Here is a 16154-nt window from a genome sequence, read left to right on the forward strand (position 1 = left end):
GCACAAAAATTTCAATTTAATGGTTTAGTTTCATCCTACATGATGAAAACAACAAACCATTGCACCCCTTGGCTTGGAGTGCCTTAAGCAAAAGCCAGAGTAGAGTGCAGCGTATTTCCTTTCTTTAAAATCTCATCACACAACCTTCCTCTAACAATGATGTTATTTAAAGAGGCCTTGTTCTATTTTCAAGTGAACAGAGCCAGCTGTATTTGTATATGCAAATCCTGGCCCACCGTTCACAAACAAATCCAGAAGCATTTCCGAGTGGAATGCCCACATGGGCAATACATACAGAAAAAGTGCATGGTGCATTTATAACAATTTCTCCATAATGATAAAATTGATCATAAAAGAAAATTCTGGGTAGTATTCCCGAGAGATATAGGAAGGAAGGGGCAGCAGCAGGACGCGGTCTTACCTAAATTCCAAAACGAAAAAACAAATGAATCTATATTAATAGATCTTGGCTGCATATGAATATTGCCTTATTAAAGGCCATCTGGACTGTGTGTTTTTATTGTTTGAGTAACAGCGTGGTGAAGCATCAAATCAAACAAACAAAGTAATGATGGCGATTTTTGGATAGCACCAATAGCTGATGGTGACCAAATAAATCCAGGTACACCTTTAACAGAGATATGTAACATTGCGTGTGTGCGCGTGTAATATATATATGAAGAGGGTTAAAGAATGATTACACAACTAAGATATGCTTCTCTATTTTTGTCTAAGAAATTTCCCGTAAGATCTTCAGGACTCAAAGAAATAATAGCTTGTTTTTAGTTCATCTTCTACACACAAAATCACTAGGACAGCCCGAGGAATGTGTCAGGAATGGCTCTCTGTCAAGAGTGGCACAGGGTACTCAGGTAGGTTTTGGGTGGCTGTGCTGGAGTAAGGTAGCAGATAAGCACACACAGCAGGAAGTTCAACAAGAAAGAAGAGTAGGAAACTGTAGCTGTGAGCCAAAAGGAGCAAAAGATACAAAGGTACAAACAAACTGGATTCCCTCTTGGGGTGTATGCTGAAATGGGAAAGAGTGTTCCACGAACCTTACGAAACTCCAGCCTTCTGCACAGATTGCTATAACAGAGGCCCACACTGTATGCTCATGGCTGGGAACAACAGCAGTGGGTGTCTGTAACACTGAAAACGCGACAAGGGAAGGGGCAGAGGTTGCCTGCCGGAAACCAACAGGCAAGCTCTGTACAAAGGGATTACATAAGACACATGAGAAGACAAGAACAGATATATCCATCGAAAAGGAAGTCAATGAGCAATCTAGCAGAAGGAAATGAAGGAAAGGCAGTTAGACTGAAGTAGATATCCTAAGGTGGATTACAGAGGACTCAAGGAAGAGAACAAGGGAGCAGCAGTCAGGAAAACAGAAGGGCTGTAAAGTAGGAAGCAGGTCTGCAGTCAAGAGTGGGACTAGGTGCAGGCAAACTGTAGTGGACTGTGGAGGACTGTAGTAGGCTGCAAGACAGGGAGTCCAGAAGAACAGGACAGAGAGAGATTAGTAGTAGGCGACAGACAGAGAGCCCAAAAGAATAGGGCCGCGAGGTAGGGAGCCCAGAGGAGCAGGGCTGTAGGCAGCTAAGTGTAAAACAGGCTGTAAGGCAGAGGAGTGTAGCAAGTCGCAAGGCAGGGAGCCCAGAGGACAAGGGCTGTAGGCAGCGGAGGGAGACAGGCTGCAAGGAAGGAGCCAGGAGGACACGGGCTGTAGGCAGCGAAGGGGTGCAGGCTGCAAGGTAGGGAGCCCAGAGGACAAGGGCTTGGAGACAGCAGAGGGTTGCAAGCTGCAAGGTATGGAGCCCAGAGGACAAGGACTGTAGGCAGCTGGAGTGAGGCAGGCGGCAGGGCAGGGAGCCCAGAGGACAAGGACCGTAGGCAGCCGGAGTGAGACAGGCTGCAGGGCAGGGAGCCCAGAGGACAAGGACTGTAGGCAGCCGGAGTGAGGCAGGCTGCAAAGCAAGGAACACAGAAGAGCAGGGGAGCAAGGAGTGAGCCCAGAGGAGCAGGGCCGCTGACTGTAGAGGGCTGCAAAGGACTGTAATAGGCTGCAAGGCAGGAAGCCCAGAGGACAAGGGCTGTAGGTAGAAGGCAGCGGAGCGTGATCGGCTGCAAGGCAGGGAGCCCGGAAAGGGCACTGGATCAAAACAGGATAATGCAGCAACAGGAACAGCATACAAAGTAAAGGGTCAAGGCAAACAGCAGTGGGGAGATCTCAAGATGCAAGACAGTGTGCTCCTGCAGGCAGCTGCTTATATACAGCCCTGCCCTGAGGCAGGCTAATTGACAGCACCTGGAGCAGCACACCTGAAGGCAATCTGCCTCCTCCCTCTCTGGTCCTGAGCAGGTGGAAGCAGCACTGGCCGCTAGGGCTTCTGGGGATTGTGGTCCCAATAACGATGAATGAGAATAGCCAGGAATTGAGGACTGTAGCAAGGTGCATTGTGGTAAATGTAGTTAGTTGAATAAAATAAGAAAGAACCGAAGTCGAGCAAATGGAAATTAAAGACCAAGGCGTGAATAGGAGTTGTTCAAAGAGCATTAGGAGGATACATGAGTACCAAGTAGTCCATGATGGTTGCCAATGCGTGTGCCAGCGGCGCGGGCATGACAGAATGTCTGGCATTTTGTAAGCCACTAGGACAGAAACATGTGCATGCAGGGCTTGGAAGAAGTGTATAGAGCAGACGTTGACGAGCAGGGTCATCTCTGACATTTTTAATGTTATGTGTTTTGAATGGTATTGTTTTACTTACACACACACAAACATTTGTGTTTCATTACATCTTAACTTTTCTTATGATGAATTTCTTAATAAGAACAGTTTGACATTTTTTGTATATTGCCAATAGGTTAGGTCTATTTTTTCAAGACCATTTAAACTGGTGTTATGTATCTTCTTAGTAAAGACTAACCTTCCTTTATGATAATCATATTATGTATATATCCTACAAAGTAGGAAGGTGAATGTATCCCCTCAGGTGGGAGAACCATGTATAGTCTACATAGGTGCGTTATACACCAGATGTGAAGAGGGAGGGGGACACTATAGTAAAAGAGTTTTTTTTGGGGGGGGGGCAGGTTCTGTCAGAAAGTGAATCACCTTCATGATTAAATACTGTGCCTGAGAAGAGGACATGGAGGTAATCCCCATTGAGTCAATCCTTTGGGTACTTCCACCGATTTTTTTGTTGACGGGGGTCCAGACTCAAATGTGGAAGAAACCAAACATATCTCTGTAGGAGAATGGTTATCTCCTCCCTTACTCAAAGAAAACGCACTAATGAGCCTACACCGTTTTAATCATAAAAATTTGCCATTATTTCTGCATATTGCTAGAGGAAAAATGAATGTTTAAAAAAGAGGTCTACTGTCACTGATTTATTTAGAAAAATAATGTTGTTTGATATACAAGAAATATATTTTAAAAATATTTTGAAAAATGCTGAAGTCAGCAAAACAAAAATCACAGATATGCAGTAAATATATCACAAACCAGGTTGTATAATGCACAATTCTTTACACAAACACTTTCGTGAAATGTGACTGAGGGTAAGTATTTGGTGACTTCATATGTTACCAGAACACTAAAATAGGAAGACAGAAAAAGTGTTTACTGCAATAATTATTTTGCATTGATTTTTGTTGACTCCGCAGCGGTTAATTTTAGAGCTGAATCATTTATTCAGTGTCTATTGTTTGTGGGGGCATGAAACAAAACTTGTGTTCGGTTGTTCTCTCAGGTTGACACGTGTTTCGGTTCTTTTATACGTGATACACTTGTGCCCATGTGTTCACGTAGTTGGTTATGAGAGTCATCTTCAGGACATAGATATCATTTAATTTCAGGGTGAGTCCGATGGAAACCCCACTGCTTTCATTTCCTATAATATGAAAACATTTAATCAGTTTTGAGTCATATACAATATAATTATAGGCCTAATGCCCTCTTAGAAATTAACAATTAAAATAATTTAATAAAATAAAACAGTGTGCTACCTTTCATTAAGGCAGGGGACGTATGCGCGTTCTCAATACGAGGCTCGGTTGCGCTCTAGGAAAACAACACATATCAGTCAAGCAGAGAGAGAGCTCTGCAGCACCCGTGCGATACATGCTGAAACAGTGCCCTCGGACCCTCCATTGTGAATGAGGTAAGCCACCACTGCATTTCCCCCCCTCTTTGGAAAAAAAGGTGAATTAAGAGATGGTGATCCTCCGGCCACATTGTCAACACAACGTTGAGCCAATAGTTCAGCTTTCATTTAGAAAACAACTGTCAAAGAGGTATGAAGAGTCCTCGTAAGTCGTGTCTTTTCACACAAACGTCTTACAGAAATGCGAATAAGTACACATTAATTAATTTGGCCCAATTAACCATGTAACAGGACTAAAATGAATACACAGGAACCTTATTCTGAGATCTGTGTTTCTGTATTGTTTGCAGATTCAATCACGCATTAGGATGCAATAAGGAGGTGTCCCAGTACCACTAGGGATTACAAAGAAAAGAAGAAATTAGGTAAGAAGGAATTGGCTGGACAATATATACAACCACCTACTGGTAAGACAAAAACACTGATATGAAGAAGTTATTGGCTGGACAATATATAAAACCACCTACTGGCAAGACAAAAATACTGGGATGAAGACTTTATTGTCTATCTCAATAAAGGGAAGTAACTGCAGCCCTGAGAAGAAATCAGGCTTAATTAAGTATTCAAATTGGTCACAAACGCCCTCAAAACATCCCTACAGCTCCTTGCTTAATGGAAGGTAGCAGACCGTTTTATTTTATTCCATTTTTATAATTGTTAATTTCTAAGAGGGCATTAGGCCTATTATGATGACATTGTATATGACTCAAAACATATGTAATGTTTTCATATTGTAGGAAATGCAAGCAGTAGGATTTCCAGCTGACTCACCCTGAAATAAAATTATGTATATATGTCCTGAAGATGGCTGTCATAAGAAACTACGTGAATACATGGGCACAAGTGTATCACGTATTAATGAGCCAAAACATGTTGCGATCTGAGACAACAACCGAACACTATGTTTTTTTCCATGCTCCAATAATAATAGAGACACTGAATAAATGATCCTGTTATTTTGATTCGAAGTAACTAATCAACTGCTGCTGAGTCATCAAAAATAAATGCAAAATAATTATTGCAGTAAAGACTTTTTTTATCTTCCTATTTCAGTGCTCTGTTACGTGGTAAAAAGGTAACGTACAAAGTCACCATATACTAACCCCCAGTCACATTTCACTGACCGAAGTGTTTGTGTAAAGAATTGTGCATTATACAGCATGGTTTGTGATATATTTATTGCATATCTATGTGTTTTGTTTCGCAGACTTCAGCATTTTTCAAAATATATTTCTTGTACATCAAACAACAAAAGAATTATGAGTGACATTGCACCTCTTTTTGTATATTCTTTTTCACCTCTAGCTTTATGCACAAATAGCAGCAAACAGTTTTTATAATTAAAATGGTGTAGGATCATTTGTGCGTTTTTTAGACTACGGGAGGGGTAACCATTCTCCTACAGATAGAGTTAATCCCCATTTATACATACATACCAATATTATCCATTCTAGTCGGGAGACAACAGTCCAGTCCTGGCTTTAACTTCCCAATTCTGGGACTTGTAGCGAGTTTATAGTGGGCATAAATGCCAACTTTTCACTGTGTACTCGAGGGTCACACTCCGAAAATGTGCATAGATCCACCCATCTCACTTAAAGGACAAAATGTGCTTTGAACCCACCATGTTGAGGACAATTTCCTTAGAATTAGAAACAAGTACTTCTACCTTTTATTTACCTTTATATAGTACTGTTTACTAACATAGATAAGTGTATTTGACCTAAAAGGAGGTGACACTACGTTGTGATTAGTTTGAAAGACAATTAGTTCATCTTATTTCCAATGCTCGGCTAAAGTGCGCACTGAATTGTCCTTTTGAGTTACTGTTTAATAGGTATTCACAAGTGATGTGATCCTGGACGAAACTGTTCTGAGAAAGTATCTTCACTAGCAATGACTTTCTTGACAAATTCAAACATCAGTAATTATTATGTGCAGTGAATCGGGAACACAATTATCTGGATTTACAATTAACCCAATCGTAAACACTTGTATGTTGCACGATTTATTTTCACAAATGAGAAATTTGAATCGTTTTTTAATCTCAACCACACCAATAACTTTTGTGCCCGATTCCAAAGCACTTAAATCGTGCCCCCCCCCCAGGAGATGTGGCAGCAAGGCTGTACACTTCTGGGTTCTGAAATCTACAAACTTTATGTGGTCAGAGGAGGTCAAAAGCCCCGTCAATGGCAGAAGCAGACCTCAGTAAAACCATTGTATGGAGATGAAAGGCTCATCACTTTGAAAAGTGGTAGACTTTTATGTCAGACTGCCCTGCTTGCGCGTTATCACACTTTTGCGGCCTCAATGTGTTTTTTCTTACGCCAAATAACGGGTCAGTGGACAGCTCTGATAACGGAGAAAGCCAGTACTACAAGTCCCAGAATGCAAAAGTAAAACCAGGACTGGGCAAGCAGAACCCAAAGGGATAATGTTGGTAAGCATGCACAATTCTCCTTTAAGGTAGCTTTACTCACTACCGGCTTGGATTTGTTAGACTATGTTCAGACCCGCTTGTTGGTTCTAAAAGGGGCGTGACTTACCGAGGCATAAGGGACCCCGCGGGTTCCGGTACACAATGTTTTCTAACGTAAACCCATTATGAGCTAAGAAGAGCCTTGGGTAAAGGAACATAATTGTAAGGATTATCATATGTAATTTAGTCATTTGCAAGTTTGTTTGTTCGTTAATTCGCGCCAAACCCGTAGCTGGGCACAACAGGTACAAGGATATTTAAGGCTAAGTTACACAATGGAAAGTACAGTAAAGGCAATGGGAAAATACAGTACAATAAAGGTGAGGTACAGTGTGTTGCATGCATAAACAGGTACATAGGTAAATGTTGCAGAGTCTCCAAGGATCACATGTCGTTAGCACGCAGCCAGATAAGGGTATTGCGCCTAAAGCTGTAGGGGGACTGGTCCGATCTGAGGGCTGGGGGGTAGAGCATTCCAGGATGCACAGCTTTCACCAGTAAACTACTACCTCCCGTTTTAGTTAGCTTAAACCTAGGTATCTCTAGGCAATTGGAGTTGGTAGCTCTGGAGGGGCGAGTCGAAGTTCTTCTGATCATTCTGTTTGTGAGGTAGGGCGGTGCTGCATTGTTAAGGCATTTGAATGTGAGATAGTTTTAAGTAGGATCCTGTCGTTAATTTTAAGCCAATGGTGATCTCTTCTGATATTGGAGATGTGTTCTCTGTTAGGTATGTTAAGGGCTGTTCTGAGGGCATTGTTTTGTAAAGTTTGTAATTTGTCAAGGATATATTTGTTAGCTCCAAGGTATAGGACGCTGCAGTAATCCAATTTTGACAATATTAGGGCATTGGCAAGGGTGATGCAGCTAGCTTTAGTTAGAAATGGTCTGCAGACCCTGATAAGCTTACAGGTGTAGGCAGTGGAAGATGCCAAGGAGTTGGCCCGTTTCCTTAGGGTAAGGGTGGAGTCGAGGTAGAAACCTAGCGTTTTTACCTCTTTAACCACTTTGATTGTATTGCCGTCTATATTGAATGTGGAGTAGTTAGGGTTGAGTTTTTTTAAATTGGCTTCAGAGCCAAGAATCAAGATCTCTGTTTTATCGTCATTCAGGCAGAGCCCATCAATGCCTGAATGAGGAGGCATATACTATTTACCAAGGCCGTGTCCTCGTCAAAATTGCCCGAAAGGGGAATGAGGATCTGGGCATCATATGCATAATTTGTGTAGATGACACCTAGTTTGTCCAATTTGTCAAACAGTGGCTTATACATAGTGGGCGAGACACATGATCCTTGTGGGATGCCGCAAGTGGTCTGGATTGGGTCTGCTGACGCCAATGGGGAGAAGGCTCTCATCGTTCTATTTTCAAGAAAGGATTGGACCAAGGCTATTGCGTCACTCGAGAAGTAGGCTGCCAATGCTAGGTGTTTGCAAAGTACTGCATGGTCCACCAAGTCGAAGGCAACTGACAAGTCGAGGAGGAGTAGCATGACTGTTTTGCCTTTGTCCTTGCACTCATCAATTTGAGTTTTTAGGTCGATTAAAGCCGTTTCCGTGCCATGTTGTGGCCTGAATCCGGATTGGCGGGAGCCCTGTAGGTGGTTTGTTTCAAGGTAGATTTGAATTTGCAGATATGCCTCTCTGTCAATTATTTTAAGGAGGAAGGGTACAGTGATGATGGGTCTGTAATTAGTAGGGCTACAGGGGTCTAGGGTTTGTTTCTTAAGCAGTGGTAGAACCCACTTGGGATGGAATTGGTCTTAAAGGAGGCATTAATCAGCTTTGAGATGAAAGGCGCTAGGTCTTTGGCAGCATCTTTAATTATTTGTGCGGGGCAGTTATCGCCCTGGCAGTTAGGTTTCAGAGGATAATTTTCTCTGTTTCATGGACAGAAACTTTGGTGAAACTGAAAGGTACTGCATTAGTGACTTCAGTAGGGGTGCTAGGTTGCATCTCGTGGAGAATAAGGAGGCTTTTTTATTAGCAATTTTGATTTTGAGTGATGTTATTTTGCTGGACATGGCATTCTGAATACTGGTGCACCATTGTTTGTCCTTAGGAGCATTATCTAGCATGGGAATAGGGGATTCCAATTCCCCGAGGATCACAAAGAGTTCCTTAGTATTGGAACTGGCCTTGGATATTCTTTCATTAAAAAGGTCTTTCTTGGTACGAATTATTATTTCCTTTTTGTAGTTGTTGGCACAGTGGGGCATTTTGTTTTCGTCCGATGGGGTGCATCTCCATAACGATTGTAATTTCCTTTTTTTGAAGTACCGGTTCTTTAAGGTGGGGTGTAAACCAGGCGTTGAGATGGGCCTTTTGTTTACTTTTGCGCAGCTTAACTGGTGCAATGATATCTAGGGCCTTAGTCATAGTGCTGTTAAAGATCTCAACGAGGAGGCTGGGGTCTGAATTACTTGGTAGGGAGTTGAGGGATGGAAGGAGATGGGGTAGTAATTTACCAGACGTAAAAAAAATGTTTTGCATCTGGTGGGCAATGGTGGTGCCATAACTAAGACTAATTGTTATAGAGAAGTCAATCAGCTGGTTGTCGGTCGGTCCACGGTTGCAGGGCTATTTTAGTGATGGAAGTCGTGCAATTCAAGTCTGCAACCCAATCAAGGGTACTTCCTTTGACATGAGTTGGGGCAAGGAATTTTTGGGCAAGTCCATGATGCGACAGGATGGTCGCTATGGACGGAGCATGTTTGTCCTCTGCATCGTTGAATCCCAGGTTGAAATCGCCCAAATGAGTATCTGCGATGAGTCTTTAGTGTTGTTTGCTACGAGACTAGGTCCTCCTCAAAAGGAACCGATGGGTCCTGGTGGTCTATATAGCAGGTAGATAGTTAGGGAGCGGCAGTTGGAAATGGGTAGTTTGGCCATGAGCATTTCACAAGACTTAAGTGGTGGTGGAGTATGCCAAGTACCCATACCCAATCCCCCTTCCCAGCATAATCCAACTTAAACCTTAACGTCTGCCTGCATTCGGATCCCTTCTTACCACCCTGCGTGCCCCAGGCAGACTCCCACCAGTAGATCTCGTAGCCCCTGGAACCAGGTCTACCGGGGCTCACGCGCTTTGCGACCCTCACAGCATACCTGCCTACATTTGAAAATCAAAAACCCTGATATTCATGCCCCGCCCATAGTCACACAAGACTCTGCCCACATGTCAAAAAGGTAAACTCTGTTGCAATGTGCTGTGAAGTCAGAAATTTGCAGTTCAAATTGAAATATGCTTATTTCATTACATTGGCTTTTCCAACCACCCAAATTGCATAGGACAAAAAGGTATTCGCCTTCCATAAAATCAACACGTTAAAATGTTCACATGTAAACTCCAAGAACCAATACAAAGGTTTTCCCTGAATTTTGCAGTCCCGAGATTGGACATTTCACCTTAGTTGTTTTTCATCAGGTCATTTAGTGCAGTGGTGAGTTGTCCAGCCTGCAAACTAGGGTGGCCAACTGTCCCGGATTTCGCGGGATTGTCCCCCAATTAGGAACTCCGTCCTGCAGTTTGCAGAGTGGCTGTGCGGGACACAGGTTGTCCCGACTTCTTTCGGGACAACCTGCCTCCAGCACAGCCAGGCTGCAAACTGAAGTGGCCATTTACACAGCATGGCGCTGCCGCCTGCTGCTTTCTTTCTCTGGGTGGCTCTGAAGCCCTGGCTCCTTTGGAGTCTACAGGTCGAGCTGTCGCTCTGACCCCTGGCTTAATTCAAATGCTAATGCTTTGTTCCTGGGGTCGTGATGGTCACGTTTACAGTTAAAAAAAACTTGACCATCACCTCCCAAGGACAAACCATTTGCATTTCAAATCAGGAATTAAGAGGCATTAAAACAAATTAATTTAACAAAAAGGTGTGGGTCAAACATGAATGGCGTTGTGATGTCATCACTGCTTTGTGGGCAAGTGTTCCACTAAAGACTATCAAAGAGTCGGCCACCCTACTGCAAACCTGATGGCTGTGGTTAAATGGGACTGAGTGCACCCTCTTAAAAATGTGGATGGACTCTGTCCACCCACCTACATTCACTCGACTTCAGCCCTGGTAACCTGGGCAGAAAGAATGAAAGCAAAATAAACACGCGTTCACATTGAAACTGGCAAAAAATAATGAAATGAAGCATTTTGCTTCACCCACATTCTTATTGCCAATTTGTGGGAAGCGTTAAAGTCATTACTGCAGAGACAAAGCCGCACTCAGACAGGGCGACCGGGGCAGGGCAGTCCTGCAAGCATAAAAAAAGCAATCAGGAAAAGTTGCCCCCCACGCCTCCAGCAACGGGCTGACCGGGAAAAACCGGAGATAAGGCAGGTATTCACAGCCCTTCCCCTCAGACGCCATGTCGGGAAGGTGCCAAGCATCATTCGATTCAAACACACCCTACCCAGATACCCGTACTTACACGGCAGTCAGACGTTCAGTGTAGTGAATGGTCAAGTGCTGCTGGGGTAAATGCCCCGTTCAGCTCCTGCTAGCTGTGTACAGGACACACACTTTATCCTGGGTGCAACATCTTAGCAGCACTTATGTGAAAGAAGAATGGGACTGGAATGTACGAGTTAGACTCTTCTGCGCAGCTGCAAGACATACGGTCACAACAAGGAAGCGACTGGACGTGGGAGTCACGTGTTCTAAGCACTCTTTGCGGGTTACTGCTGTCCAGGTAGGAGCCCGCTCCGCCCACACTGCGCTTGTCAGAGAACGCTGAAAAGAGGCTGGGCAGGCTGTGGACTTTCAAAATCCTATTGAGTCTGTATTGATCGAACTTCCGGGTGAGTGCCCTATTTTGTCGAGTTAGCAGATTTAAAATGTTTTGGGCGTGTAACCATACACGGGTCTCCAGAGAAACATCAGCACTTTTACGTGCCCGTATGTGGAAGCATTCGTTTTTTAGGTCTTGCTAGTGACAGACCGAAGCATGAACAGACGAAACGAAATGAGCTGTTGGCAATAGGTTTTTTTTCTTTCAGTAAAGCAGTGACCTTTTACCAACGCTCATATTTAACCCACGTTTTGCATTGCAAACTCCAAATATTGCTAAACGTATCTCTTTGCCACAGTGCGCTTATTTAGTATGGGAATAGTAAGTATTAGAAACAGGTCTAATGTTTGGATTACAATACCAGTACTACTCTTACAGTATTTATCTATGAAGCATAACCTCAATGACCGGATTATATTTTCATTTATTTTTCCCCGCACGGTTCCCTTTCCGCTCTCCCCTGCACTTGCGCGATCTCAATTTCACATGGCCTAGTAAAATCGTTGTCTTTGCCTTGCCTCATCGCGCATTGAAACACTTGCGTATAGGCGCTTTATAAATGCCGTATCATATAATTTCCCCATCTGATTGGCTGATGTACCTCTCACGCAACATACATGCAAGTTCCGTCATAAATTTAAGACAGTCAATTCCCCACAGTGCAAACGCACTCACCCACTGAAGGCAAGTATTCTCTAGTTTAACCAACAATGTTAAAAAAAAAAAAAACTTTCACCACCGACTCGACTATAATCAACATCTTTTTAGTTTTGCTCGATTTCGGAAGAACATTTGATAACCTTGATCTGAAATAGTAAATATGCAGAACCAGGTTCGTCGCCGACTGACATTCAGAAGCACCTGGGGTAGGCCATTTCTCAATCCACGCCTGTTGATCCTAACCACTATTCTGCAGACCTTAACTCATTTGTGCAACTGCAGTAGCGTAGGACAAATTGCTAGTCATCCTCGCTGATTGGACGTGGGCCTCTCGAAATTACAGGGGGCACTTTTTAATGCCTAGCAGAGAGATTTCCCCCCCCCCACCACAGTTCCTGCAGGCAGGCTTTTTCTTGTCTAAACATTTAGAGCACATCACATTGCCCACCTTTACAGACTCTGGCTTCTTGGCCAAACCTCGGACACTTAAAACACCTCAGTGGAGGGAGTGGGGCATATACAACAGAAAGCTTTCATAACCAATACACAGGTACTACAGTATTTCCATAGACATAGAAGTTGCTAACACCGTAGTAGACTACACTACACCCTCATATTTTAAGTTCCAGTTAAGCCCTCCGGACTTGTACTGGGTGCCACCCAACGAAAAACCCCCTTACCTCTTTTGTCGCTCACTGTTGGCACAGTAAACCCCACAGGAATACATGCAACCCATCATATTTTATTTTTGCTCAATGCTTTTGCAGCGCACCAGAAGTTTTTTTCCGTCATAGTTTTCGTGTGTACCATGGTGATTTAACCCTTGCCTGAACAGATTCCACTCTTTCAATTGTGCCCGGGTTCCATTTATTTTGGTCCTCATCCAGCACAATCCATTTCACAGTATAGCTTGCATCACTCACAACCTCCCCAATGCCGCCCTCCTTGCCTTGCACCACATCTCTGTTAAGCGACAGCTCATGTTTCACTCCTTGTGCTTCAATACTACATATCTAGGAGGTACAACAATTCCAGTATTGTCATCCGCACCCCTATCCCCAGGACAGCTGCTCTTCTCTTCATTCTGTATCCTACTCTTATTTCAACAGTGTTCCATGTAGAGTCAGTCACTGGACCATCAGGAATCCCCTATTTTAACAGTTCTGTTTCCGCAGGATCTAATTTCGATAAGGGCAGTGTATACTCCCACACCATAACTCTCTCCCGTATGTCACTCTTCAAGCAGCTTCTCAACCGTGACGTACACTAAACTCTGTTTGGACAGGCTCTGCTTCCTCTTCCTTTTATTGGCCTTTTTCTTGTTCTGTTCTGGATTATGTGCCTCTGTCCCACCACACCGTGATTCGTCATGGTGCTCTGACACCAGTCATCGCAGGTGCTTCCATCCAGTCTGAGCCCACCAGCCAGCACTCCTTCCCTCTCACCATATCTAATCTTCATATTCAAAGGCAAAATCACTGTTCATATCTTGTCTTGACCTTCCTTCTCTCTCCTGAAGGAATATGACCGGGGCCATATTCTGAAGGAATATTACCCCAAATATGCTATAATTAGGGTTCTGGTTCTGGTTTTCAGTGCTTGTTTTTCCAATTTTAGTGGTGTTTTTGCAGTGTTTTCACAAAATGTAAAAATCTGTGCATATCAGCGTTTATGCATTTTTTGCAGCAAATAAGCGCAACACTGTTTTTCCAGTGTATATGAAAATCATGCGTTCATTAACCTTTCAAGTAGAAATATCATGGGATTTACAATGGACAGGCTATTGAAGGAACAGTCTCTCAAAAGGGGTAGCCAATTTGCTTATGTTTTAACATCGGTGTAAAATCACAGAAAATTGTTACTAGAAGTGACATCCGGCTTTGATATTTTATGGTATCACTAGCAAAAAGTACCTGTTCTCCGAGTGGGTTCTGTAGACAGACATGACGACACTCTCATCAATTGTTGAAAATCAATGATCCTGTTGTTCACTGTTCCGATTCGCTTATCGCTTGATGTGCTTTGCACCCTGAAGTAAACTACACTGAGAATGGGTGTGTGTGGCTGGCAGACATACCCCGGAGCAGACGTTGGGAGGAGTGGGCCAGAGTTGGTGTGCTGCTGCAAACTGGGACCTTCTGTGCTCTCTCCCCACCTGTCGCCTCACCCTGGCGTGGTGCAGTTCGTTGTGGTGCAAATATCTCTGAAACCGTGCATCCTAGGGCCTTGAAACGTGGTTTTCTTTGTTCCTCGTGTCGAGAACGGTCCTTCTACGACCACATTGACGTTTCGTGATTTCAGGCAACCGTCCAATGTGTGAAGATGTTGAAATCCGGGGAAAGGGGTGGGGTGTCCAAATGTAATGTCCAGGGGGTACTAACAGGTAACTATGCACAATTTGGTGCAGATTGGTGAAATGGTGTGGAATGGTATAAGGAGCAACGTGTTGCCAAGCCACAAACAAATGTTTATAAATGTAGATGGAAAGCAACATGAGCAAAGCAAAAATCGAACAAAATTAGTGATGTGCAACATATGTTGTTAGGTTGATTTATAACGCGGACCGCTGCAATTCTTTTGGTCTCCAGGAGCTCTATGAATGGTCACTGTTATTTATGGAGCAATAGAATGAGTGGGACATTTTGGTTCTAGAGTACAGAGTGGACAGAATCCATTCTAAGGACTTCTACTTTTCACAGTTAAGTCAGTGAGATAAAATGATTTACCTAAGATCGCATACTTCAGTTAAGTGGTGATCCTGGGATTTGAGCCCTGTCTGAAACATAGAATTTTGACCACATACATGTACAAGGCTCTAGTTGGTAGAAAGATGTTTTTGTCTTTCGAGAATACTCTATGCACAAATCATAATGAACCGTTCCGAGAAACATACACATCTTAGTAGAAATATGTTAAGCAAAAAGAGGATAACCGTAGCTTTGTTGTACCACAGAAGCCTGACAGGCTAATTCATAGAATCCAGCGCACAAGTAGCGCACGCGGCTGGCGCACAGCGTGCGCCTGCGATAGTCTGCGCCAGGCACGTGCGCTAAAACAGATTTCCGCGCACAGCGTATTCATGGATTTCAAGCTCCCAAACCAGCCGTGGCGCAGAGAATCGCAGCGAGCCTGCAGCAGCGCCAGTAACGCCCCCAAGAACGCCCTCGCGCAAGGAAAAGCCATCAAAATCGCTAAATCATCGCTAAGGGCTGCGCTAACCCTGGACCACTTCACAGGGCAGGCAAACAAGGAAAGCAAAGCGGGCAATCTTCAAATCATGAGTACGCGGGAAGTACTACACGCGACTAGGCAGGGAACGTGAATTACAGGGGTACGCGGGAATCACCACACGCGAACAGCCAGGGTGCGTGTATTACAGGGGTACGCGTGAAGTAGAACACGCGATAGGCCAGGGAACGTGTATTACAGGGGTACGCGGGAATCACCACACGCGAACAGCCAGGGTACGTGTATTACAGGGGTACGCGTGAAGTAGAACACGCGATAGGCCAGGGAACGTGTATTACAGGGGTACGCGGGAATCATCACACGCGAACAGCCAGGGTGCGTGTATTACAGGGGTAGCGGGAAGTCCAACACGCGATTGGCCAGGGTACGTGTATTACAGGGGTACGCGTGAAGTAGAACACGCGATAGGCCAGGGAACGTGTATTACAGGGGTACGCGGGAATTATCACACGCGAACAGCCAGGGTGCGTGTATTACAGGGGTAGCGGGAAGTCCAACACGCGATTGGCCAGGGTACGTGTATTACAGGGGTACGCGTGAAGTAGAACACGCGATAGGCCAGGGAACGTGTATGACAGGGGTACGCGGGAATTATCACACGCGAACAGCCAGGGTGCGTGTATTACAGGGGTAGCGGGAAGTTCAACACGCGATTGGCCAGGGAACGTGTATTACAGGGGGACGCGTGAAGTAGAACACGCGATAGGCCAGGGAACGTGTATCACAGGGGTACGCGGGAATTATCACACGCGATTACGCTGGGTGGGACCTCACAGGTGTACCCTGTACACCCTCCACGGCCCCTGCAGGCAG

At 44.3% G+C, this 16154-nt stretch overlaps 2 protein-coding genes across 3 annotated transcripts in view; one reads left to right on the forward strand and one right to left on the reverse strand.

Annotated features, from left to right (window-relative positions):
- NICN1 (nicolin 1, tubulin polyglutamylase complex subunit) overlaps window positions 1-11209 on the reverse strand; it is a 333601-nt gene extending 322392 nt beyond the window's left edge. Inside the window, exon 1 of the mRNA XM_069644172.1 lies at window positions 11073-11209. The gene's annotated coding sequence lies outside the window, so the exon portion shown is untranslated. The remainder of the gene's footprint in view (window positions 1-11072) is intronic.
- An 11-nt stretch (window positions 11210-11220) lies between these two features.
- The window catches only part of LOC138566630 (acylamino-acid-releasing enzyme-like), a 1701869-nt gene continuing 1696935 nt past the window's right edge, over window positions 11221-16154 (forward strand). The window contains exon 1 of one of the 2 annotated variants that reach the window (XM_069644170.1): window positions 11221-11333. In XM_069644170.1, the coding sequence (XP_069500271.1) occupies window positions 11221-11333 (113 nt within the window). Of the gene's footprint in view, window positions 11443-16154 lie in introns of both variants that reach the window. The other variant, XM_069644171.1, reaches the window with a different exon arrangement.

Source organism: Ambystoma mexicanum, chromosome 2p (genome assembly GCF_040938575.1).
Source record: "Ambystoma mexicanum isolate Mex_15411 chromosome 2p, UKY_AmexF1_1, whole genome shotgun sequence".
Classification (NCBI taxonomy): Eukaryota; Metazoa; Chordata; class Amphibia; order Caudata; family Ambystomatidae; genus Ambystoma; species Ambystoma mexicanum.